At 46.0% G+C, this 26,914-nt stretch overlaps 1 protein-coding gene across 1 annotated transcript in view; it reads left to right on the top strand.

Moving 5' to 3' along the window:
* The window catches only part of grid1b (glutamate receptor, ionotropic, delta 1b), a 297,936-nt gene that overhangs the window by 179,100 nt on the left and 91,922 nt on the right, over positions 1 to 26,914 (top strand). Inside the window, exon 4 of the mRNA XM_041067268.1 lies at positions 25,955 to 26,160. Within this exon, the coding sequence (XP_040923202.1) occupies positions 25,955 to 26,160 (206 nt within the window). The remainder of the gene's footprint in view (positions 1 to 25,954; positions 26,161 to 26,914) is intronic.

A 26,914-nucleotide genomic window follows, 5' to 3' on the forward strand; every position in this document is an offset into this window, starting at 1 on the left:
CCAACTTTTTTTTTACCGACTTTTTCCGGTATTTTCCTCCTCGGTCTTTCCTCCTGACCCCTGTAGACGAGGCCAGATGAGAGTTGACCTCGCTGAGAGTGACTCCATGGGAGGCAGTGACTTTTGAAGCTTCATTCGAGTGAAAGCAAAGAAGCCGACATGGTGAATTTTCTACCCATTTGAAACAGCATCCATCTTCATGAGTCACTGAATCTGTTAGAGTTGTAAACTGTTTTCCTTTTCTTAAAGCGAGTGGAAGTGAGGCAGCAGCTGGGCGAGGTAATTCCTCGTGTTTCGAATGCAAATATTCAAATCAGAGTTTTTTTTTACTGCCCACACGTTTTCCCACCAACTTCCTCAAGGAGATCCTGTGTTTGCTAAGGTGCAGTCTTCAGTCTGCAGCTCAGTCCATGGTGTGAACAGCCAAACGAGTTCCAGACCGTGGGTACTGTAGCTGCTCTTGAGGAGAAGCTGATCCACAGCAGCACTGATGTGGTCTCAGCTGGAACACAATAACCTGCAGTGCTGCCATGTTCAGTGATGTTTGTGTGTAATGTGATGTTCTCAGTGAGACGTTCTGCTGTTGGACAGAGATGGTTTAGCACTGTTCTGCCTCCCAGTGGATTTACTGTCTGATTTCATTTCATCTGAATTACGCCGGCAAGTATGTAAACAAAGATACGCTCACAGGGTTTGGTCTGTGTGAGCACCGCGCTGACTCTGTCCTACACATTTACACTCCTGTTAAACATGAGCTCATGGAAACTGGAGGCTCCAGTCATTACACCCCAAACTGTGGAAGGTTTCACGCTGGGACCTTATCACTCGGGCCGGCTCGTCGGGGCCCGCTCGTTGGGGGCCCACTCGTCGGGGCCCGCTCGTTGGGGGCCTCACTGGAGTTATGCCAGAGGACAGGTCATGGGGTCATTAACATGAAAGGGTTTGTTCACTTTGGAGAATCAGTGTGTTGAATAAGTTTAAAAGCCCTATAGATTATGAGCTTTGTGTGTAAAGTCAGGCCCGAGGGTGAAGCCTGAGTAAAGGTCAGAGGTCACCACAGTCAGTAGACGATGCTCACCTCTGACATTTCATGGAAATCCTTACCATGGGCAGGAGAAAGGAAGTGAAGAAGAAGAAAGATCAGCAGTCACACACACACACACACACACACACACACACACACACAGGAAGATTGATTTCTGCCCTTCTGCGAGGGTATCAATATGGCCGCCATGGTGCGTGGCTCCACTGAGCGTGACGCAGCAGCTCAGCCACATCAAAGCTGCAGACTCCACATCTCACGCTGGCCACACACCGGCCCGCCGACCGCATGGATGGACAGCCGGGCTGCAGTGCGCTCTGGGAAACGGTGTTTTTCATCAACACCCAATCAGAGGCAGCTGTCAGGCGGAACAGAAGGCCGTCCTGGGAAGAAACGCTGATAAAGACATTGACACAGAGACTGGAGTGTGTGTGTTGTCGGTAAACAAACACACACAAACCAGCTAAACACACACTCACTTCTTTCTTCTCTCTTTCTCTGCCGCTCTGCCTGTAACACACACCTCTACTGTGGCCCATAAACTGTGGACTGTGTGGGTGTGGAAGGCAGCACACACACACACAGACACACACACACACACACACACACACACACACACACACACACACACACACAAGCAGCTGTCCTAACCTGACCTTGTCAAAGTGAGAGGGAGGAAAAAAGAGCGTAGGCTTGTTTTCAGATCAGCGGTCTCTGGTGTTAGGACGGCGTTCAGACGTTCATCTGAGCGGGAGCGTTTCAGGAGCTGATGAGAAAAACAACGCAGGGTTCTCCAGCAGGAACGTGGAACCTCCTCTGTGTCAGGGCGACATCATCCACCGAGGCCCTGTGTCGTGATTACACTCATGCTCCTCGTGCACATTCCTGACTTCAGCAGCATCTTGTGTGATGTTGTAAACGTTGTGTGTGTTTTGACATCTTTAAATTCACGTGTCTGAGGTAACACGCTCCCACCAGTGTCGCCTCTCGTTTTAACGCAGGCGCGATGTCTGACTTTTGGCTTTGCTCAGTGACGTGTAAGAACCACGGCTTCATACGGTGCCACTGCTCAGCCCGGTGGTCACATGAGGAATTGCAGCAAAACATATGTCAACCTGACATTGAGTTGCTGATCAGCTGCTGGAACCTTTATCTGCTGTTGCTTGTTGTGAATGTTCCTCAGTCGTTGGAACAAATGTCCCAGATCTTCCTGCTGCTTTGATAAAAACCACAGTGAGCAGCTGTTTGATGACTGAGCCTGGTGACGGCTGACGCTCTTCGAAAAGCGACCACCAACCACCAGCACCTCCTCCCGCTCCTGTCAACAAACCGCGGGTGGCGGCAGAGAAGGCATACGTATAGCACCTTTAAGGAATCATTTTTTCCAGTCTTTTCCAAACATAAGACTGAAGTCAGTAAACGAAATAACGAACTGGTTACACAAACAAAGACCGCGAGCTTTGATCGGATAGATTCAGTGTTGGTTCTGGTCTCCTCACAGGGAGATGAAGCAACAGCAGCCTCATCCTTTAAATCCAGTAAACAGCATCAGACAAAGTGTCTCTGCTGCTCTGATGAACAGTCCCTGTTTCCACTTCAGTGATTTCAGAGCACTGATATCTCACGTTTCCACTGACTGAGCCATACTGTGCACTTCTGTTGACATTTTATAAATGTTTCAGCACTGACGAGACAGATCAAATGAACAAGAGCTCTCAGGAGTGGTAAGATCTCTATCCGAGCCAGGTCGCCAGCAAAGAATGAGATTAAAATGATTAAAGTATGAAATATTAAAATATGAAGTTACCAGGAGGAAAGAAAAGAAAAGGGGGAGCAGAGTGAATTAGAGAGAGGTGAAAAGGGTGGAGGAGGAGGAGGAGGAGAAAAGAGGTGGATTAGCTGCAGACAGCATGAAGAAAAGCTCAGCCTGAAGCTCGTGGATGTTAGGATGCATTCGTGTGTGTGTGGAGCTTGTTTGTTTACTGAGTGTGTTCTCAGTTAAACGTGTGTGTGTCTTTATGCACATTGTCCTACGTGCTGTCCTCACTCTGAGAACCAGAGTCCTACCTGAAGGGACACTCTGCTTCCCAGTACTCGATCACACTGGGATGCAGATGAACAATGAATTAAGACCTGATGCAGACACAGGTCCAGTCTTAGTTTTTCATTTTTAGCTGTTAGATTTTTTAAAAGTTTTATTAAAAAAAAAAAAATTCCAATGCAGGTCCTCTGAAAATCTGCTAGCAGAGCTCAGACCGTCGGCCTGATATTATCAATATTTCCCTGTAAGTTTGTCATTTCTTCTCTGCAGAGACCAAAGTGGCCTGTCCTCCTGTTAATCCTCCAAACCGTAAAATGATTTACAGGAAATGCTTGTCCATCTCCTGAGGAATATATTCATCTTATTTGGAGATGGCTGAATTCTGGGCTGCTTCTCCTAAACCCCCCCAGAGGAGGAGTGAGGAGCAAAAGCAAAGATCAATCACGGAAGAGTGATTCAGGGGTAAAGAGGTGAAGAGGAGAAACTGAAGACAAAAAAAAGAGGAAGCGGTGTAGGGGAAGAAAAGGGATTAAAGCCAAGTCTCTGATGTGATTTCTCAGTGAGACGCTCGTGCTGCTGAATAAATGTCCATACAGATCCGAGATCTGTGAGGAATAAGACCTGAGAGAGAACTCACCCAACACTTTTTATTTCAGGGAGTTCACACAAAGTCTTCAACAGCAAAGCAGAAAATAAGTAGTTATGTTTATGAGCTTATTCATTAATGTGTTCATCTGATTTACTTTCTAACATCATGTGGACAGTTTAAACAGACTTGTCCGACCTTCCTCAAACATCCCTGGCTCCAGCTGCAGTCTGCAGAAGGCTCTGATGATCTTCACTTTAACCTGCAGGTGAACCTGTGCCGGCCCGTCTGAGAGCTCGGCTCCTCATGTGTCTTTAAACTGTTGTGTGCATTTACATAATCGATCCAGTGATTTACTGCATCTGACTGTTTTGAGCTCCTCTCCTGTGCTTGGCTCTCCGTCTCCTGGCCTCTGTAATTTGCCTTTAATTACAAAGGAAACGAATGGATACTTCTCTGTCAATTGAACTCTGCTGTCAAACGGCCCCCGTTCACCCCTCATTGGGCTAAACTCTCCAAGAGGATTAAACCAGTCTGAAAGCCACTTAGAGAACCTCATGTTGCCTCATACATATTTAAGGCTGCACGAGGCAAGACAAAACGCTGTTAGACAATGGCTCATTGGTTCTTAGCTCGTTAGCTCTCAGTTTGTCGTGTCTCCATAGGAAGCAGTGAAAACACAGCGGCTCCTCTGCTGCAGCCGCAGCCTGTGGCACGAACTTTTTTAGGAACTTAACTCAAGAGTTTTTGACATAGAAGTCGTGGAAAGGTCGGAAAGTTTCAGCTAAGTGTTTTAAAATTCCGATTTTTCCCTAAACTTCACTTGTTGAAATGTTTGTGAGCTTTTAGGTTTTGGTCGTTCGGCGTGTGGTTCTTACACCGCGATTAACTGACAGTGTCCCACACTGTCCATCTTTACGTTGTCTCTCTCTGTCCTGTTGTCTTTTCTCCTTATTAACTGCAGTGCTGTTAGAGTGTGAGTGAGTGTGTTTGAAGTCGTGCTATCTCTGTAGTCATTAATTAATAAGGCGTTCAGCAGGCCTGTGTTTTTGGAGTCATATTGTGTGGACACCTGCTGTCTCCATATGTAGTCCACTGCTGTCCTCTCTCTCTCCCTCTCATTGTGACGTCTCTGTTAACATGCCTTCTGATTGGCTGCTGACGGCAGCCACAGGAAGAGAGGCGAGGTCTCAGGGTTTGATTCTGAAAGCTGCCGTGTTCCTGTGGTTGGTTGCGGCTGACACTGGGACTGTTGGAAGATGGTTTCCAGACGTGCAGCTACATGCAGCCATACATCATTCAGACTGTGATCAGTGCATCTATGAGATTATCTGTGTGGAGGCAGAACAGTGTGTTTGTCTCACTCACAGTCCGTCCATGTCTTCGTCTCAGCTGATGGGTCGGTGTTAGTTAGCAGCTCAGATGGCAGCACCTCCGCACTCTGAGCTGGTTACTGGTTAGTTCATGTAACACGTGTTTCTGGAACAATGCAGTGCTGATACACTACACGCTCGGCGCTGCTCAGCGATTGGTCGTAACAGGGAGGCGGAGCGAACCCTCCGGAGAACAGATTCAAGGTTTCTGTGAAGATTCGAGATGTGAATGAGGAACGTGGTGAGCTGAAGGCTGAGAGGGAAGAGCTCAGGGTGGAGAGGAGCCAGAGTGCTCTGCTTGGTTTAATGTGACCACGCAGACCACCGGTCTGGGCCGGACGATGCTGGGTTACACTTCATACCTCTGCTTGTGTTAGAACATCATGGCGGTGTTTCAAATGTTAAAGATATTACCAAAGTGCTGAAGGCGTTGAATTCAGTGCATCAGGTGAAGAGCGAGCAGAAAGAAAATGATGTGTAGACGCTGCACTTATCTGTGTCCTGGTCCTCTCACTGAGCCTCTGCAGTGATGTGTGATGTTTATTCTGTACATCTGTATACTCGCTGTGCGCGTGGCGGCGGTTCACTGCAGACTCGGTGGTGCTGACGGTAGCCGGCGGCGAGGAGAGGAATTAGCAGCAGCATTAGCTGAGAAGGAAACTGAGACGTCTGCCCGCTGCTTCGTTCAGCTTGAAGGCCGATCTGAGACAGCGCAGCTTCTCCGGGACGGACAGAAGTGAGTGAGACAGACGGAGGAGAAGAACGATTGACTGAGCAGAAAAAATAGATAAAAAATTCAACTACATGTGAATTACTACAGAAATCTGATGCATAAGAACAAGCAGATAGAAAAATGTTGGTCAGCATCCACAGTCGAATCATTACGTAACCTCCCAGAAACCAGCAGTCACATGATGTGATGAAATGCAACAGTCCCACAACAAATAACACTTCTTATACTTACTGTGCCTCAAACGTTGGTTTCTCTGTTGAGGCTTTGGTGTTTGACTTCGATCAGCGAGCGTCAGACGGGGAGGACGAGCTGGAACTTATTCAGGGACCAACACATTTTAGTGTTTGTGACAGATTCAGATGGAATAACGGAAACATCTACAGGCGCGGCGTCCGTTTTGATGAAGACACAAACTTTCCCTCCACTGACTAATCTCAGATTAACGAATCATTTCCAGCTCCGTGCAGAGGCTGTTACCACCGCTGCTGCACGGAGGAGCGATCAGATGGCAGAACGCAGGGCGAAGGGCGGCGTTTATCGTGACGTAACCGCAGGAAATGCCACTGAGGTTGCTGCTTGTTGCTATTCGTCAGTAAAAATTCATCTACAAAACAAAACAACAGTGCGGAGGCGGCATTAATGAAAACGTGTCTGATTGGATTCTGTTTCTTTTTCGGGCAGTTTTCCAAAAAGCAGCCTTCTGTATGAGAGACGAGGCGCCGCCCTGCAGCACGGGTTCGAAGAAGAGGCTGTGCTCGCAGAAATGAAATGAATTCCTCACCAGTGCTCCTCACGCCTGCTGCAGCGGCCCCAGAGGAGTCAGCAGCATGAGTTTAGTTACAATCAAACCCACACGAAGCAGCCAGACGGGGAGGAGAGACACAGGGAAATGATGATCCTGCTGCGGAGAGTAGGAGTGTGTCGCATCGGTAATGGGACCACCTGCTGTTCCTCCATCTCCTGTGTAAGTTTGTGTGTTCTCGTGTTGGCAGCTCTCTGACACGGTGTTCTGTAATACAGCACACGTGCTCTGGAAACACACATGTCCACCAGCTGCTTCGAGTTCCCAACACGAAGCTGCAACTGGAAACATGATTGGCCGCGTTAAAACTGAGATCATGGAGTTTTATTTTGGTAGTTTTCTCCATTCTTCCTGTCTCAGTGGTAATAACACTCCACTGTTTCCAGCCTTTGTGCTAAGCTAAGCTAACTGTCTGCAGCTGGGTACCACACAGGCAGGCAAACTCTGTGAGGAGGTGCTGAGCCTCCGGGGGCAGTGGACTGGTGGTGCACCCTGTCGTGGTTATGCTGATGGAACCAGCTGCAGGTGAATGTTACGTAACAGGGCAGAGCTGATGGAGGGTTTTTGCTTCAGTTGAACTTGTGTAAAGTGGAATGAACATAAAGTTGAAAGCTGAGCAGAATAAGGAATAACCGATCGATGGAAGACAAATCTCTCTGGCTACTGTCTATTAATTCCACGGCAGAAATCGTTGTAGAACAGGGCGGGAGCTCCTCGTCTCCTCTGGAGCTCAGTGGTTCGGTGTCTCTGAGGAGGCCTCGCTGCTGCTGTGAAGACCCACAATCCTTCATCACAGACCTACAACCCTCTCAGCACTGAGACTGTGGTGTGACAAACAGTCACTGTGCTGAGCGGATGCAAACAGGCTTTTCATAGAAACACTAAAGGATGATGTTCTGTTTTCTTTTCTGTCGTCATGCACAGAATGCAGTTTCATTATTGAAGAATTTATTCATATTACAGAGGTTGGAGGCTGTTAAAGTCATGTCACTCCAGATTAACGTCTGTGTGTGTAAATTATTATTTAAATTGGAGCGTTCAGTGGAACGAATGAGCTGAAAATAAAACCCACAGCAAACCGTATTTCAGCAGGACGGTGGAATAACAGCTCTGTACATGTTTGATGCTCCTGGCTGTGAGTGGATGGAGCCTGTGGTAGTTCAGGCAGGTGCAGAATCATTTAGCTCGATGTGTTCAGGATTCCCGGCTCTGCAGGGAGGTTTGTGAGTCTGTGTCACATGAGCGGGGACACACAACAGACCGGTCCGCCTGATTTCTGTCCAGCTGCAGTTTTTGTGTTGTGTTTCATTCAGTCGTATTAACAGCAGGTGAGAATGTGGTCTGAATGATTTTTATATTTTACTTAAGTGTCTTTGTCAGCTTCCGGCAGACGTCCATTCAAAACTCTAATCTGAAAATGAGCCTTTTCTGAACGAAAATGAGGAAGACTTATGAAGACAGCAGTTAAATGAGTGTTTTGCTTTTAGTCTCACAGTCGTTTTCTAACAGAACACAGTCTGTTGGAATGGAAATGCTCTGTCACACTGATGGAAGCGTCAGTGCTGAGGACTCAGACGTTCTTGGTGGGTGGGTGGAGCGTCCACGGTGAAGAGCGCTGAGCGTGTGACGGTGGTGATGTCAGGTGTCGGGTCAGTCCGCGGAGCTTCAGGAACACTCTCCGAGCTGCCGTCCTACTCTGAGTCTCTGTTCAGCAGACCGACCCTCGGTCTCAGATCTGAGACGACCGTGGACTGAGACGGGAAACTGAACAGTGACTCAGCTGCTGCAGGGTCAGACATCAGCTGATTCCTCTTTGAGGACATGTTAGAGGAGCAGCTTTGCTAAACTTTGGAATTGATAAAGTCAGGATTAGTAGCAGTGAGACTGGTTTTATGGTCTTGGCTGGAAACAGCATCAGGCCCAGCCCGGAGGAATTAGCTGCTCTCTCTCTCTGCCTGTTTCCTCCTGTTGTTTTCTGTGTGGTGGAAACACTTTCTAATGCTCCGGGCTTCTGACTTTGATCAGAAACTCACTGAGGTCTTTCAGCTGTGCATCTGTGACACTGCGTCATCAACCATCACTGACTGTCAGACATTTTCATTCATACATTTTTCTCTGGTTTAGATATTTCACTCGGCGTGTGTGCTAATGCAGTTCTGCCACACGTGGCCTTTGCTCTCGTCCCATCCTCACCACAAACTGCAGTCAGGAACACTGTAGCACCAAGTGCTCAGCTTTTGCGCCTCGATGTTTTGGCACAGTCAACATGTTCTCAGGTAACTTCAGGGTTTGTTTTCGAAGTAGAACAAAAAGAACTCGTACAGAGGGAGAGATAAGATAACCTACAGACACAGAACAAAACTTTACTTCTGTTTTTACTCTTCTGTTCACTGAGCCGAGTCGAGTGTTTTCATATCAGTCAGTTTCATATCGTGTCACGCTCTGCTTCCTGATGAAGTTTCCTCCAGACAAGATCCCCTCAGAAAACTTTACTGTCACGTCCATGTCGTTTTATTCAGGGTGTCTCTGCCGCCTGGAAAACTTCAAGCTCGGTTCCTTTCAGTTAAGTTTAGATATGAAAAACAACAAATGAGATAACAGACCTGTACTCGTATTATCCTTTAAAACGTTCAGGTTTGAACTAATCAGCCGTGGTTGGAAGATAAAAATGAGATTTTTCTGGAAACTGCGTATTTGTGTTTCCATGCAGCTGCGTTCAGGAGAGAGATGTTGTATCAGACTGTGTGAGCAGGAGCATCACACAGCATTACCCAGCTGATGTTCTCTGAAAATACAGAGAGATACTGAAGCCCATCGGCACGGAGCTGATTCTCCCTCCGACAGCACAGGCTGGGGCTCTGGGGACGGCAGGGTCGACCTTCGTCGTCATGGTTACAATAATAAACACACAGTTGAGGTTGTGAAACAGTCGTGGATAGAAGAAACGACATCGACCATTGGTTTGAAACAGGAAATGAACGGCGGTCTCTGGTACCAGAGTCCTGTGAACCTCCTCCTGACGCAGACTCTGTCGCCGTCTCTACGTCACCTGACCTCCCCCTCTGTTCCTGTCTGCGGCCACTAGAGGGCGCCTACCAGTAAAACGTAACTAGCTGCCCAGACGACCTGTTCCTTTAATTCAGGACAGAGTCACTAATCATTATCATACACACCGTTATGTTGTTCTGGTGCGGAGCTGAACGCTGCAGAAGAAATCTGATTATAAAGGAGTTTTTTTAATCAGTCATCAGTGATTCTGTGGTTTCACAGAGCATCTGTTCATTAACCAAACATAAATCAACATAAATGTGAAGAGCAGCCCAACCTGAGCTGAAGTTAGATGCTCGTTTGCGTTCGATGTTCTCTGAAGCCCCTTGGGTTTGACTCTTCTCTCTTCTACATCTTCTATCATTGGAATTTATTGCTGCAATTCTTTATCATTTCACCTAAAGTCTCTTAGCTGTGTAAATAAATTACCCTGAAGTAACTGCCCTGAGTAGAGAGCGTGATTACCATCGGTTCATATGTATGACTGCCTCTGCAGCCCTGTGAAGGTAATACGTCTTAATATCATTTAATAAATGTATTCAGCAGATATCTGGAGACTGCATTAGAATGAAATTGCTTCTATTTAACATGGTTAGACTGTCCCGGCTGCTTATCATCTGCATACTAAAGCCAGATACATTGATCACGATTAGTTAGATAAATGGTCTGTTCATCAGGAACATCTTCACCACAGCAAAGACACTGGAGTCTATCAGCTGTGTGAGCGAGGGGCCACAGAGAGAAACACAGAGAGATGAGGACAATGGGACGAGCTCAGAAAAAGACAAGTGAGTTTGAATGGTGTCGTGTTTCTGACCTGAAGGAAGCAACAAATCCTGTTTACAGTAAACAGAACAGCTTCACCCAAACATCAGAGCGCAAAGGTGAAGTAAAACACCTTTTTCATATCATCATTCACAAACCTCAGCTTCAGCCTCGTTATACCGTGTTACCTCGTATTTACATGGATCGTAGCGACTTCTGGCAAGTTTCCTGAGAAAAATCACCAAGTTATGATGATTATCGTCAAAGGTTACAGCAAATATCATCACATAAAAAACCAAACATGACCTGAGTAAGTGAAGTATGGATTTATCAGCAGTTTAACGTGACAGTAGTTGGCTTTTATTCCTGCAGCTTGTCATGAACACCCACAGGTGGCAGAGGAAACCCTGAGAATCCAGAGAACGCACAGAATGAAGAAACGAAACCGTATTCTGATTTCAGCGTCAGCAGGTCGCTCTCTGATTGGTCTGTTCACAGTCCACGTTAGTAAAAGGCGTCTGTTTGAAAACTCAGTCTGAAAGTACGGTCGGACATTAAATGAAACGTGGCGGGGCGTTCGCTTCCAGCACGAAAACACTTATCAAATATAATTAGTTGATGAAACAGTTTGAAAATATTTTATGGAGCTGCCCTTTAATTGAAGGTTATGGTTTACAACCCATCTGTTATCAGTTCAAAAACAAGCATGCAGCTAAAGTTCATGCAGTTAATTAATCATTATTTGTGTTTCCTGAGAGGAGCGTGATTGGCTCGGGGCGAATTTCACAGTAATGAATGCAACCAGCAGAAGCGATGCTTCGCATGTCAATATGGCTGCCGTGTGATAAAGAGCGGAGCAGCCGTCACTGAGCGGCGTCGGGGCGGGGAGGTAAATCTGTCAACAACACAGCAGGAGCATGTTTGTTGATTGGCGTTGGTGAGCGGTGTTTTCCTCCAATGGCAGCGCGTTTCGTCCCGTGTCTGGATGACACGAACTGTGACACGCACACTGTCGTTTAACGCACTCACCCAGTCATCCTCCCAGATTTCCCAGTAAAGTCTTAGCTTATCTCAGAGGTTTGTTTTAGCTCGTGCTGTTTATGCTGGAGGTGACATAGGAAAGGGGTTGTCCTCTGTACGGTGGCCATTTTAGGACATTCCATTTCCACCATTAGACCCATCCCTACATTTTACAAAAACTCAGCAGTGAGCGTGTTAGCGCGGTCACAGTTTGCTTCATAACTACTTTGTTATTCAGCGACTGATTGTCTTAATAAAGTTTTATTCTTTTGCATTTTCCCTGAATAACTGACCTTTACATCAGGGGTTTTCAAAGGGGCGGGGCAGTTCCCCCGGGGGCAGGGGCAAAGATCCAGCATGAGACGAAAGCGACGGATGCATCCCGATGTAACAGGAAGTTAGTCGTAGTTTGTCCTGTCAGCAGCTGCAGATGAAACAGTGGCTCTGACACACAGCTCACAGAGGCTGCTCGACGCCTGATTACCACAACTTCTGTCAAAAATAATTCTCCTTCACACCACACACACACACACACACACCACACACACACACACACACCACACACACACACACACACACACACACACACACACCACACACACACACACACACACATTTACATTCAGTGTGACTTGTCTTTTAGAGGCTGGATAAGAAAGAAGTCGGGAAACAAAAAAAAAAAACGGGAGGGAGGAGGAAGGGAGGCAGAGAAAGGGGGAGAAATGGAGAAGAGGAGGAGGAGGTGAATCTTTGTCGTGTTGTTGTCCAACAGGCTGAGGCACTAAGTGGTTGATTGGCAGGAAGCCTGAAACTCAGCGACAACAACACTCCCACACCAACGCAGGGAGGGAGCATCATGACACTCTACTGATGGATTTCTCTTTTTTTTTTTTTACCTACAGCTGCTTTCTGCTTCATGTGCTTTTTGTAATTTCATCTCTGAATATAAAAACAGGATTTTGTGAGCAGCTGCGCCACGTTTAGCCTTTCTCTCTCTCTTTTGTAGTTAGATTTCAGCTGCACATTGCATTGTGGGAAACAGTGTCCATCAGCACCTCTCTTATAAATCAGCTGTTTTTAGCCTGCACGCTGGCAGTGACACACACACACACACACACACACACACACACAGCTGACATTCACAGATAATGTGCAGTTTAGAAACAGTTATTATCTCATCGTGCAGCGTTTTGCTTGCTTTCAGTCCCACACATTATTTGGGCTTTGAAGTGTGTGAAGTCTGGATCCTCCGCCTGCAGTCGGGTGCAGAAGTGGCCGGCGTTGCTTGGTGACATCCTGGCTGCAGTGTGTGTGATGGGATTTGCTGGTGACGATGCTGCGTTTAGCTGCTGCCGCCCAGCTCGCTCACACAGGCTGTGTGAAAGGAGCTAATAAAAATGTTTATGAAACAATTCTCTGTGGCACCGGGCGCAGTTCATCTCCCTCTGCCTCCACCTGCCACACACACACACACACACACACACACAGAGGCTGTGCACCTCGGTCATAATGCTGTATAATGCGGCGGTGTACTCTCACACACACACACACGCACACACACGCGCACGCATGATGAGTCATCTCTGCTGCATTTAAAGCAGATTTATACAGTGTCGTGGTGAAGCTGCTGGAAACTCTGACTGTGCTAACACCCACAGTAAATAAATAGATCCAAAATGGCTCCTACACACACACACACACACTGAGAACACAAGATGCCTTTTCTGAAACATGATCCCATTCTGAAATAGCAGCTGAACAGATGGCGTGCTGCTTTGTTGGTCAGCTGTTTGTCGGTTGGTCTTTCAGGCTGCAGGTTTCTGGGCTCAGGAGGAAACGTCACATCTCTAAAGATAAAACCAAAACAATAAGAACTGATGGAAACAGATTTTCCTGTGTTCACTTCACCAGGTCCAACAGACTGTGTCCACCTGTGTGATCATGGGAGGACACATTCTGATTTATGGCATGGGCCAGTTCAGTCTCAGGTGTTTACATTTCGCACACAGAAATAATGGACGAGTGTCGAGGCCGCCCTGAAGTAACAGGCATGACAGCCGTGTTCACGCTGAACACGCAGCGGAGGAAGCTGCTCCTCCTCCTGCTTAAACTCAAAGAAAAGGTTGAGCAGTTATTTTCCTGAACTCAAGGACACAGATGAAGTTTAGCTTCGCTGGGGAACAGAAGGAAGCTGCCGACGTCCCCGCAGATGCTGCTGATCTTTCCTCTGTCTGAAAGATGACACACGTTCAGCTGCGAGCGGAGCGTCTTCAGACACCACACGTCCAAATCACCAGCCTCGCTGTGCAAAGACATGCACGCAAGCTGAAACCGCACGGATGGAAACGAGTGAAATGAAACCTTAGCTAAGCAGCCAGTTCTCAGGATGAGAGGGTTTTCATCCACCTGATTGATCTGCTTCACTGATTCACATCCATCCACATCCATGAGTTTGTCATGTGCTTGGCACTCGGTTGGTTGGGAAATGAATTTGTCAGGAGGTGGTTGGTTAATCATTTGATTGGTTTGACTGGCTCATCAGTCACTTTGTTTTCTGTGCTGTTGGTTAGTTAGTCTGCTGCCTGCGCTGCTCATTAATTAGCCGCTCAGTGAGTTTATTAGCCGAAGAAGAAGTCAGTCAGACAACACGCAGAAGGAAACTTTAATATCTGTGGACACAGCAGGGAGATGATCTCCAGCTCATTCCATCAATAAATGAAGGAGGCTTTTATTCTTTAGACATGTTCTTTGTGCATTTTAAATTTTATTCATGAACCCAGTTTAGATTCTCTTATTTCAAACATGTCAGTGTTGATGTCAGTGTTGTTCAGCATCAGATGTCTCAGGCAGACGGCGCCTCAGCGTTGTTTTGACCTTCTGCTTTAAAAGCTGCGGCCTCCGTGCTGAAATTTGTTAAATGAGATAATTAGGTTGCTCCTGACAGTAGTGTTTTTGTGATTTGGAACATTTCAACATTTTCTTCTATGAGCGCCGCCCTGTGAGTGCTGTCAGTGTTGTTTAATAGAGGTCCTGCTCTCACCTCTCACCTCTCACCTGTCACCTGTCACCTGTCACCTGACCCTGCAGGTCTCCATCGCAGTGTTTCTGCTCTGAGTACGTCTAAGACCACCTGTCCGTGCTGGGTCCTGGTGTTTATATTTTAACTCGAGGTGTCGGGACATGGATCAGCCTGTTTTCTGTGCGCTGATAAAACAAACTGAAACATGCTCTGCTTTGTTTTGGTGGATACGTTTGATTTTAAAAGCCTCGCGCAGCTCGTCTCCTCTCCGTGCTCGAGCTGAAGCGCTCGGCTGTGCCAGTTCTGAGGCGCAGCACGAAATTATTTTAAAGAAACATGAATAAAATAAAAATAAACCTCAAAATCACAAAAAAGACTTTTTAGTTTCACAAAAATATTTCTGTTGGATTTTATCTGATAATTAAAAAAACTAAATCTGACATCACTGATCAGTTTATAATGATAGTAATTAAAATACCACTTATAGATACTTCTAACTACTATTGACTGATATGCTCTTTTTGCTAAACTTAATAGGAGCTGATAATTACAACGAGACCTCACGTTCCCTCTGAGGAGAAATGAAGCATCAGCAGTAGAATTGATTTGAGAAGATTTTCTCTCTGAGTCTGATGGAGGACTCGTCCAGCAGCGATGAATCTCCTAATAGCAGCCTCTTAAATCTGTCTCCTCTCCCTCCTTGGCCTCCTGTCCCGACCCGGGTGAGTGCCTCGGCGGGCCGGCTGATTGATGGGTGTAATGGGCTGTCTATGGACACAGCAGCCCGCCAGTCTATCCCTGCTATTCTGACCTGGTTAGAGAACAGCCTGCCTGCCTGCATGGCACATAAACCTGAGATCGGAGGGAGGAGAGGGGGGAGAGGGGGGAAATAACCGGCAGAGAGATGAGCAGAAAGAATGGGGGAAAAGAGAGGAGAAGACTGGGGTATAATCCGATTAATATCACTGAATTTTTACTTGTAATTAAACCAGAATCAATACAAAAAAAAAATCCTGATATGAACAGAAAAACATGAATTAGAAGCTGAGGTCCTTCCTCTGTTTATTTTCTCTGTGTGTCTCTGACTCACTGGGTTAGAGCAGACATGGGAGTGAATGTTTTATGCATGGGAGTCTGCCAGGCGGGCTGAGCTCTGCAGCACTGACTTTCAAGGTGGTTCAGTTTTTCTTTTCACCTCCTGCATCCTCTGTGTTTTTTGTATTCCGCCTCTCGTTTCCCCGCCATGCGTCTGAACCGTCTGTTTCTCTGCGTGTTGTGTTTGTGGAACACGCTTTAAACACAGCGCTGACATATAATCACTTCATCAAACTTTTCCTGTGAACATGTTAGCAAACAGCTGCCTGTGTACACACCAGCAGACTCCGATCATTAGCATTTATCTGAAGCTGGCTTCGGAGCCACCTGGTCCGTGTCCGTGGCCGTTTGTCTCTGACCTGACACCCCGGCAGCACACCTGTTACAGGTGACAGTAACACACCTGTTACAGGTGACAGTAAACGTGGTTCTACAGATCCTGGTCTGGGTCAAACATCTGTGAGTATATGAACTGTTTTAATAAGCGTTCTCATCACCAGGCCACAGAGATGCTTCCTTCTCATTTCCTGTGATACCGGAGCAGAAAGCCGAAGCTTCCTCTGGCCACAGCTCCTCGGGCAGAGCAGGCCTCTCTGCTCCCTCCCTCTTTTCCTTGGTTCTTTTTTTTAATCCCTTCTCATCTCGTTTGGGCCTCTTCGTTTGGCAGGCAACAAACAGATCGATGAAGAGCCTCAGGTTTGCCTTTAAAAGATAAGAATGTGGACTGAAAATGGCTTCAAGATTTTAAAATGCAGCCGTCTTGCTTTGTTTTTATTGATTATTTTTTTAAACACACGTCCAGCAGCCAATTATAGATGCGACTGGTCACTGTGGGGAGAAACAGGGAGGAGGGAGCCAGAGAAATGAGATATTATCAACCCATCATCCTCTTCATTACTACCAGTTCCTCTTTACCCCCGCGGGCTTTGGAATCTCGATGAGTGTTCGTCGTCTCTGTTTCAGAGCTTAAACTAATAAGCTGCCATTCAACACTTTTTCCTCATGTGAATGACACAGGAAAGCCCATGGAGCAGCACTGAGTGTACGCTCACAGGCCTCTCAAAGGTCACTTCACCCAGATGAAAAAAACAAACAGGTTTTCTCTCTGAGCCTCTGGCTTTAACTCGCTCTGCCTTTATTAAAGACAGACATTTTAATGATTATACCCCAAAACTCAAAGTTGTTTTCTGACTATGAAACGTTCCAATGCTGAAAATAAATCAATTAGATATAAATTTTAAATCATTTTCTTCAATTTATCAACTAAAAATACCAAAATCTGTGGATTCCACTCAGATAAAGCTGTTTCCTTTGTATGAGTGACTGGTGGAATGATAGTAATTTATTTTCTGTCCAGTGTATCTGTCTTTTCACCCCCGGCCTAATGAGGTCCTCATGTCTTTCCTTATCCTTTGTCTTTTCTGTCTTCACATCTTTAGTCCTCTGTCTCCTTGCTGCTCTGCCTCTTTCCTCATTTCTCTTTCTCACTGTGTCAAACATTCACACACAGTGTCTCCAAACCATGTCTCACATTTCTGTCTCTGAGGTTGGTCATTGTTCCACTCGAAAGGACAGCAGTGTGTGTGTGTGTGTGTGGACAGAAATAGCAGCCACACTACAGCTTTTATCTGCAGAGACAGCTCAGGCCTGATCCACCGTCAGAGACACTGCAGACAGAGTCTTTCAGTCCCTCAGAGGACAATGGCTTAGTGATGCTCGGGGACCTGGACTCCTGAGACCCGGCCTCCTGGACGAAGAGCTGCGTCAGGTCAGGTGACCATGAGTCACTTTATTCTCCCAGTGACAGCAAAAGATGATTTGAATTTGGGAAGTTTGAGTGAAGCCAGAGGTGCTGCTCCATTCGTCACTTTCTTTTTGAGACTGTCGGCAGAAAACCCACAGCTCTGGTCGTCCATTCCACCAGTGTTTGCTTTTTCTGGACAAGCAGAGAGGAAAATCTTCCATTAGAAACAGTTTCACCAACATATTGCACATTAATAAATCTTCTACTTGAACTTTTAGTGAAAATCTCCACTGTGTGAGCGAGGTCAGTGAAAAAATAAAAACAGTCAGTGTCAGTGTAAAATGTCAGGACTCCAGCAGCTTGTTCGTGACATTCAAAGATCAAATCCATACCATGTGGTCCATAAAGACCTTTCTGTCCCCTCCGGGCTTCTGTAGAATCGTGTCCATACAGTTGAAAGTCGATGTTCTACACGGTGCGACCGTCTACATACAGTAAATCCATACATACACTGTTGACAAACTAAATCCTTCTCATCCTCTGGACACTTAGCAGTTGATCCGCTGAGCTGGCGCTGATATGAGCACAGACACAGAGGTCTTACTGACTCAAACAAAGCACATGGCTTCACACAAACACTAGCTATGGGGTCAGGGAAGGGACAAAAAGCTCCAGGGCCGCACATGAGTTTATTATCCAGGCAGTTTTTAAACACCAGCTGACAGTTTGTCCAATAACACGTCTGTGACTGAAATGTCAAACTCCTAATAAAAGCTGGAGACAACAGGACATGATGAGGCGTCCTGGCTGGTAGAGAATCTGCCCTGTAATCAAAAGGTCACAGGGTCGATCCCTGCTGTCAGCAGTGACTCGGTGATTCACAGGTCAAAAGACAGACTGACAGAAGCTGGGTTTTGAAATCATCATAAATTTCATGTTTCTTCCTTTTCACTCAGGCTCATTGTGTCTGTATCGTCTGTGGGTTATTACAGCTCATTATCAGCCGCGAACACGCCTGCAGTTTATTTCCATAGTGATACGACACAGAAGGAAAGTAATGAGAGAAGATGATAAAAATCCAACACCAGATTCAAACGATTCATTTGTGCAGATGAGATTAAAGAAATCGTGTCTTGTTCTTTCATTGTGTCAAACACAGTGAATTAAAGTCAGATACTGTATAGGTTAATATCTGAGGTTCATCAGCACAGAGTCGTTCTCTGGGTGATGAGTAATTAGGGTGAAAGGTCAGAAACGTTTGTGTCTGACGCTGAACCAGCCGAGTACCTGGAAACCTGAACACGAACCTCAGGTAAAAGATCAGAGCACCTGAGCTTCCTCAGGAAGCAGCGCCTGCCCTGTCCCTTCCTGCTGATGTCATTTCCTGTCGAGGTGGAAAACCTCCTTCTCAGCTTATTTCATCAGCCTGACAATATTTACTACAACGTGTGCATTACATTAATGTCAGGAAGATTAAAGTCAGCCTAAAAGTGTGGTAAACTGTTTTGCATGAATAATGCAGTGTGCGGATTTCATTTCGATGGCTTTGCCCTCCCTCTGCGGCGCGTGGTCCAAGTGAGAAATAGTATCCAGCTGCAGCAACGCAGCCGAGCTGACAGCTGCTATCAACATGCATCATAATGAAGAGCAGCCCGAGCCTTTTGTAAAAAAATAATAAAAGCTCTTAAAGATTAATACATGGAACGTGAAAAAAACGATGCTCACGGTGCCGCGCGGCGCTCGTCCCGTACGCCTTCGATGGCGTTTGATAGGTTTGTGATGGGGCCTGTAAAGTCACTCAGAGGCCTTTGATTGGCTTCATTTACATAGCGCCTTGGCAGGCCTGCAGGGGGGCGGGGGCAGAGCAGCGAGAGGCGTTGGCGAGCCCTGCATTTACATTTTATACGCCGTGAGAGGCAGGAGACAACACCCAGAGAGGAGCTGGTCATTCAGTGCATCATCACACCCTCTGTTCAGTCTGCGTGTCCTCTGTCCTCGTTTCCTTCAGGAGGAACTGAGCTAATGTGTCTTTTTCACCACAGAAGCTCTCTGACTTCCAGCGAGTGGACAGACGTGGACAGAGAGCAGCTATGAAGAGGACGAGAGGGAAACAAACACTGAATTTTAAAAAACTACGGAAAGGGTTTTGTTGAAATGTGGCCTGAAAATGTTTCTGTCGAACTCTGGTTTGTATCTGGACACCAGGGACAAACGAGCCTGAAATAATCAATCAGCTGACTGATTCTGATAATTAAGCGTTTAAAGAGGAGCTGCACTGATTAGCTCTGGAGGAGCTCTGTGAAGTCTGAGGAAAAAAAACTGGAGGTGTGAAGTTTGAGAGATGAGAGTGAAATCCAAGTCGCGCTGTGTGAAATGTGGGAGTAAAGAGTTGTCCTATAGGTTTTACTGCTTCCATGGTGACGGGTTTTCTTTTGGTCTGAAGAAGAAAGAAAGCGAGAGGAAAACAAAGCAGCAGAGAGTGAGTTTTGAAATCGAGAGTGAAATCTAAATATCTGTTCAAGCAGCCGCTGAGTCTTTGATCCCGACCAACACGAATCTTACACGCTGCACTTACACGTCTATTTTAGGCCCAGAGCTCGGCCGTGATGCAGAACGTCTCGCTGTGAACTCACTCCACTCTGTTCAGAACAAGACAAACAGAATATTTCAGGCTTTGAGGAGATGAATGACTCAGAAATCAAGTAAAATGACACAACTGTATTAACGTTGCTGTTCTCTGTGAGATGGAGGTGATGAAGTTCGCTGCTGGAGTCTGAGTCTGACATGGCAACACCTGTGCAGGTGCAGCTTTAAGGTCTCGACCTCTTAGATACAACAAATATGTGTGATTGTGTAGTTTTTGTTATTTTTGGTTTCAAACCATCGTTGTGAGAACGCGTTGTCTCGTCCTCACACCTGCAAACGGAGGATAAACACCTGGTTTTAGGGTTCAGGTTAGAATCATGTTCAGGTTTGGTAATGCTTAATGTCAACAAGTGTCCACACAACTACAGAGAGACCAGCGTGTGTGTGTGTGTGTGTGTGTGTGTGTGTGTGTGTGTGTGTGTGTGTGTGTGTGTGTGTGTGTGTGTTTCAGTGCTTTCCTGCCCATTAGTTACCAGGCTGTAAAAGGTTAGAGCAGGTGTGTGTGTTTTATGGATATTCAATAGAGAGAGAAAGCAGTCATCCACACACACGCGCACACACACACACACACGCACACACACACGCACACACACACACACACACACACACACACACACACACACACACACACACACACACATACACACTCACACACACACACACACACACGTGTGTTCCAAAGCTAAATGTCACACCTGTCATTGCTGATGTGGATGAAAAGGCTCAATTATTCCTCCTCACAAACACACACGTCATCTCTCTGTTTCTTTTCTCCCTCTCTCTCTCTTTGTTCTCTCTTTCCCTCTGTCTTTACTGCTTCACCCCTCCCCCGTTCTCTCCCCCCCCCACACTCACTCTCTCTCTCTTTCTACATCTCCTTCCCTCTTCCTCATTCTGCATCTCGCTCTCTAACGTTCTTCCTCTCAGTCTCTTCAGGATGTGTAGGTAATTAAAACGTCCTTTCCAGCAGCCTGGTGATAAATTAGCTGAGCTGTCAGGGAAACACCTCCCACTACATCACAGATTTTTCTTTCTTGCGTTTGATTTCGGCGTCACGGTTCAGGGAATCTGCTTCATTAGTCTTCACGGTTGCTCTATATGCTCAGAAGGAAGCGTAACAGCAAACACAGTAGTACAGAACACACATCAAGGCGTTTCCACACTCCAGAGGACAGCAGAAAGAAGTTGGGCTTAAGCAGCCGAGTCAGACGCGCTGCTTTCAATTAAATAACAGGGAGGGATTCCCTCAAGTCCAGAGTTTCCTCTGTGGGAAAGAAAACATTCACATTTAAATAAATGGCATGGAAACAAGTGGAAACTTTGATCAGATTCTTTCCACGGAACATGGTACATGTTCACTGAGACTTAAGGCTGTGAATATAATCAGTTGTGAAAACGTTGGATGACTTTTAACTTCTAAAGAAAGTTCGAAGTCAACAAGGATGAAAAATGACTGCAAAGACAAAGAGAAGCGTGAGTGGTTCTGAAAACCAATGATTAAAATACCCAGAACAAACATGGCGGACCAGCTTTAATGCTCCAGAGCCAGTGAAACAGATGTAAAATGCAGTATTTGTGTGAGGCTGCTCAGGATGGAGGAGCAGCATCCAGTCATTCGTTTCATTATTTATCGGCTGTTCATCACTTTAAAGTGAGAACTCTGTTTTTTCTGATCTGAGCTTGCAGAGGACGAGTCCTCGGCCTCGGACGCTGGTGTTACCACACGATCTTCATTCAAATCCACTTGACGTAATCAAGATGCCAAGACTGTGGTTGTTTTGTTCCTGATGGTTTTCTAACCGCTCACACACAGCGATGGTCCTCGCTTTTAATCATCCCTTTGTCTTTTTCTCCAAGAAACCTACTTCACCATAATGGATGCTTAGACTGTTCTGAGGAGACGGGAGAAGAGACGGTCAGGTGATTAGGAACTCCTCCTCCTCCTGCAGCATCCTTCAGGTGCTCGTAAACAGCTGCATCCTGCAGTTTTAGAGTTTCTGTGCTGAGTAGAACCAAGCGATTCAGCGTGAGACAGTTTTACGTTACAGCCGTCTCCTCCTGGGGCAGATGATCCCACAGAGACCCGTGGTGTCTCTATCAGCCCAGACTCTTATCACGTCTGGTTTTTAATTAGAACTTTTGTCTTGTGAGCTCATGAGTACGTGCAGCCTGCAGCCTTCCTCCTGTAATTAATCCACACCCCTGGAAAAGGAAGCCCGTAGCTGTAGGGTGCCGCTAATCAATATTATACACACACACCTGCTCTAACCTATATATATATATAACACGTATTACAGGGGGCTTGTTTTGGGTGTTGAGGAACGTTGCCACTGAGAAACTGAGGACAGAGAATTCAGGTGGTTTAGGACAGAATAAAAAAATAAACACACCTGAACAGACAAACATCATAAATACATTTATACATTCAGAGTGACTTACACTTTTCGAGGATGTCATTATATATAATGTCCACTGTGAATTAAAGCCCATAAATATAAAATATTTAGAAATCACACAAAAAAGATTCTCCTCATAACATCCAGAACTTCTCTGAGAATCCAGAGCTGTGTGTATTATTCAGATAAATGTCTATAATAACATGATGTTATAATTAAAAATAGGTGTGCACAGGAGGAATGATGAAACTATAACAGAACCTGGTTCTCTTGAGCCTTCTTAAAAACTTTTAGGCCCGTTTCAGTGTTTGTCAGTGAGCTTCAGTCGCTCCTCTAACAGGCTTTCTTCTCATAAACTGCTGCAGTTTTGTGTCCCCTGCTGGCAACTCAGAATAAAGCATGTGAGATATTTTGAATTGATGCGACTGCTTTACCCCTCAATTATTACTGCACTGACATTTTCTGAACTTTCGAAGATATTCGTGGCCTGAGTCTCCTGCAGAGCCTTGTCCCTCTCGGGTTTCTTTTTTTTTTTTCTTATTGGATTTGTGAATCAGAACCAAAGTGACATTCCAGATCAGGAAAGGAAACAGAAGCCAAAAGCAAGAGGAGATACCTAGAGGGTGCAACCTGGCTTCCACTCTGAGTCAGAGCTTGATCCAGGGCGACTTACTGTAAGTGCAACCCAAGGAAAATGTCACTTTCTATGAATCTTCTGATCGCGAGCAGTTAAAGCTTAAAAGCACAAGCCTGGTTACAAACCCAGCCTGTGGTTACAAACCCAGCCTTCATACTTGCAAGTCTACTATATATATATATATATATATATATATATATATATATATATATATATATATATATATATATATATATATATATATAGATAGATAGATAGATAGATAGATAGATAGATAGATAGATAGATAGATAGATAGATAGATAGATATAGATATGTTATTGTTTTTGATTTAATGCAAGATGTTCATCAAGGTACGTCGAGAAAGTGGCGAAGTATTGAAGATCTGCGTTTCACAGTCAAACATCAGCTGCTCTGACAGATTCAGGGATTTTTAGGGCGGGACAGTTCTGAGCAGCCTGAACCAGAACTGTCAAACTGTGTGGTGACTTTTTAGCTGCTTCGCTTCTGCAATGCTAATGAAATGCTCCAAATATAGGAACTGACTGTAAGTGGACTCCCCTCAGTGTGGTTCAGAACAGCTCAGTCATAAAAAACTGGAAACTGGACTCTGAATATTTGCTCTTGGCCTGAGAAACATTTCTCAGGCCAAGAGAGATTGGTGTGAGAGAAGAGACATAAGCCCCCCCCCCCCCCCCCCCACCCCACCCCACCCCCCCACACACAGTGCCTTGCTCAAAGTGGCTCTAGAGAAACTGATGAGAAATTGTGGCTGGCGAGGAGCTCTGCAAATTGCTCTCAAGTCCTTCCACTTGTGTTGTTCCAGTGCTTGAGCTGGAGAGAAGGAGGGATTATTTTTTTGCAGCAGTTTGTGGAGAGGTGACGGAAGCAGGGAGGGCAGGGTCGATGGAAGTGAACAGCAGACAGTGGTAGATTGTAGATGGATGCAAATTGCAGGTGTTTATATACTGATGGTGCCTTGCTCAAAGTGAGGGTGAAGCAGTTAACAGAGGACACGATGCTCAGTCTGTAGCCTCATTGGTTATTTCAGAGCTTTTCATTTTCTGTCAGGCTTTCCAGGGAGAGGAGATAAAGATTGATAGGCTGGCAGATGATTTGTGGACAGCTGCCTTTGAACTCGGCGGGAAACCGAATCACAGAGCTCTGAATTTCAAATTGCATCAGTTACCCAATTGTTCCACGAGAGTGAATGTTCTTTCCCCTCAAATTTACTGCAGATGCGGGAGGATAAGACTGATGGACGGATGGATGGATGGAAAATGTAATGGGGAACAAAAACAGTGACATGGGGAAAAGTGGAGAGATAGGAGTGATGAGATGAAACAGCTGCAGTAAAAAGGAGTGTAGGAGGAGAGAGTGGCAGTCGGAGTCAGTCAGGACTCAGAACAAGTCGGCTGTCAGTGCTAATAGACAGAGAAGGATGGAGGGAGGGAAAAGGAGAGCAGGAATAAAGGAGGAGATGTTCAGGCCAAACCACCTGTCACCAGCTACAACAGAGCATAACGCTATCAGCTGCTCGTCAGAGCCGGAAACTTCCCTGGCAGTTTGGAGGAGAGTCTGCGAGCAATCCACGTGGATGATGTTCGCTAATAGATAGATCCTGTCCGTCTCCGGGGGAACAGCCAATCAGGGTGCTGCGACAGGTGATGGTCTCAGTCAGCGTCAGGACTCACACTTACCTGTGTGAAGGTTGTGTTTGCTCTGCTGTTTGGTTGTTTTTGTGAGTCACAGATAAATGAAACATCAGCACAGATGAAAACAACAACAAAGACTTTGGAATCAGCTGAGCTGTGAACGGTAATTGACAGGAGTGAGGGCGTTCATCAGCTCGCTTCAGATAATCAAGTCATCTGCTGCCTGTCTGACAGCAGCCATTAGCTCCACAGCTGGTAGGATCTAAAGCTTTCAGCTTTCTTTTTTTAGAAAATAAGAACATGTGTCTCAGGTACGCCGAGATCTTTACTACATTAAACTCTGGTTTGGTAAAACTGTTTGTGGAGGTTTCTCTCATTGGTTCTGCTGCTTTGAAGCTGAGCTCTCGGAAAGAATCATGAACGGTCAGACAACCAGTCCAAGCCTGCAGCGGTTATTTTGGTGGGTTCATGAACCGATGGCCAGAGCTACACAAAGAAAAGCCACGCCACAGTGAGCCTGCTACGGTTAATAACTCCTGAGGATGAATCAGCCTAAAAAAAAAAAAAGTACAGCTGGTTAAGTTAACTCGCTCCTGTTTTGTTTGGGACCACCATACGTCCCCGTCCCATTATGGACCCTCAACACTAATCTCATTATTGTTATATTAAATTATTCTCTTTCTCTTCAGCAGCTGAAGTTTTCTCTGGTTCTGGAAGAAGCTGGTTTACTGTTCATGGAGCTGAATAAAAGGCTTCTCCCCGACACACTGTACAATGGACGAGCTGAAAATCAGCAGTTTCATCTTTTTCTCAGCCTCCTCTCATCCAGCAGACTCATTCTTCCGTCTGCTCAGGATGTTATGGTACAGGTTCATGTTTTCTGTTTGAGTCAAAGCGGCGTGGGCTTGACCAGAACTTCCTCTGAGGGAAAGACTTAAGTGTTGATGTCAGGGTGTGTTTGCTGCATGTTGATTGGACACCAACGTCCATAACTCACTCTCAAAAACAAAAACAATCACTTTTTGGTTTTTATCTATGGGGAAAGTTTTTCTGTTCACTCCTCAGTGAGTGTGATGTTCTTCACTTCAGTGAGTTTTTAGATGATAACTGTCAGGTCCAGAGCTTTTCCGATCGTTCAGTGTCACAGCGGCTGAGAGGAGCCAGCACTGATGTGGTTGTGGATCTTAACATGCAGAAAGCTTTATTTTCACTGGCAGCGGGACGTAAGGTTTAACCTTAACTGGAGGTTTAAGTTTGTTTGTCCTTCCTGCTTCAGGAGCAGCAACTGTTCAACTGTTTTCTGTCCCAATCCGTCACTTGACTCGCTTCTTTTCTTCTTCCCGTTCCTCCAGATATCCGAGGCCTGCAGGGATTTTTGGACCAGACGTCCCGTCAGGGCGTGGACGTCGCGTTGCAGAGAGTGGACAGGAACATCAGTAAAGTCTTCACCAACCTCTTCACCACCATGAGGACGGAGGAGCTGAACCGGTACAGAGACACACTACGCAGAGCCATCCTGCTGCTGAGCCCCCACGGAGCGCACACCTTCATCCAACAGGTCGGTCTGCAGTCACTTTAATGTTCAGCACACAGCTGGGCAGGATGTTCACACACATAAATGTCAGCATCATGTATGTGCGTAAAGTTGTACGCACAACGTTGTGTGTAAAGAGTGAGAGATTCTAATTTATAGGAGCGTGTTAAACATACAGAGGAGCGACTGTGTGTTCGTGGGGTTGATGCTGTCTTACATGTCCTTTATATAAATAATACATGAGATATCCATATGTTGCACTAATGAATGATAGTGATGGATGAAAATATGAGCAAACAAATAATTAAAAATGTTCTTTGGGAGTGAAAAAGCGAGGCCTCCATAGGGAGACAGACACGTCCATCATGGAGGAGACATGTTTGTTTCCCAAGTGTGTAAAGAAACAAGTCAGTGAGTGTTCACACTGAGTGCATGAGTGAATGAGAGAGACCAAGTGAATGTGTGAAGGACACAAGTGAGTGGACTAGGAAACAATACTGTGTTAAGGGAACAGATCCAGTCTGTCCAGACCTGAACAGGCTGGATCTGTGATAAGCCTGTGTGTGTGTGTGCGCGTGTGCACGTGTGTGTGTGTGTGTGTGTGTGTGTGTGTGTGTGTGTGTGTGTGTGTGTGTGTGTGTGTGCGCTCGTGCGTGCGTGCGTATGTGTGCGTGTGTTCACGTGTGTGTGTGTGCGTGTGTGTGCGTGCCCAGGTGTAAGTGGCCACCTGGATTGACAGATGGAGCTGGTTGGTCCACACACAGTGCAGAAGCTCATC

The sequence above is a fragment of the Toxotes jaculatrix genome, chromosome 21, assembly GCF_017976425.1.
Source record: "Toxotes jaculatrix isolate fToxJac2 chromosome 21, fToxJac2.pri, whole genome shotgun sequence".
Lineage (NCBI taxonomy): Eukaryota > Metazoa > Chordata > Actinopteri > Toxotidae > Toxotes > Toxotes jaculatrix.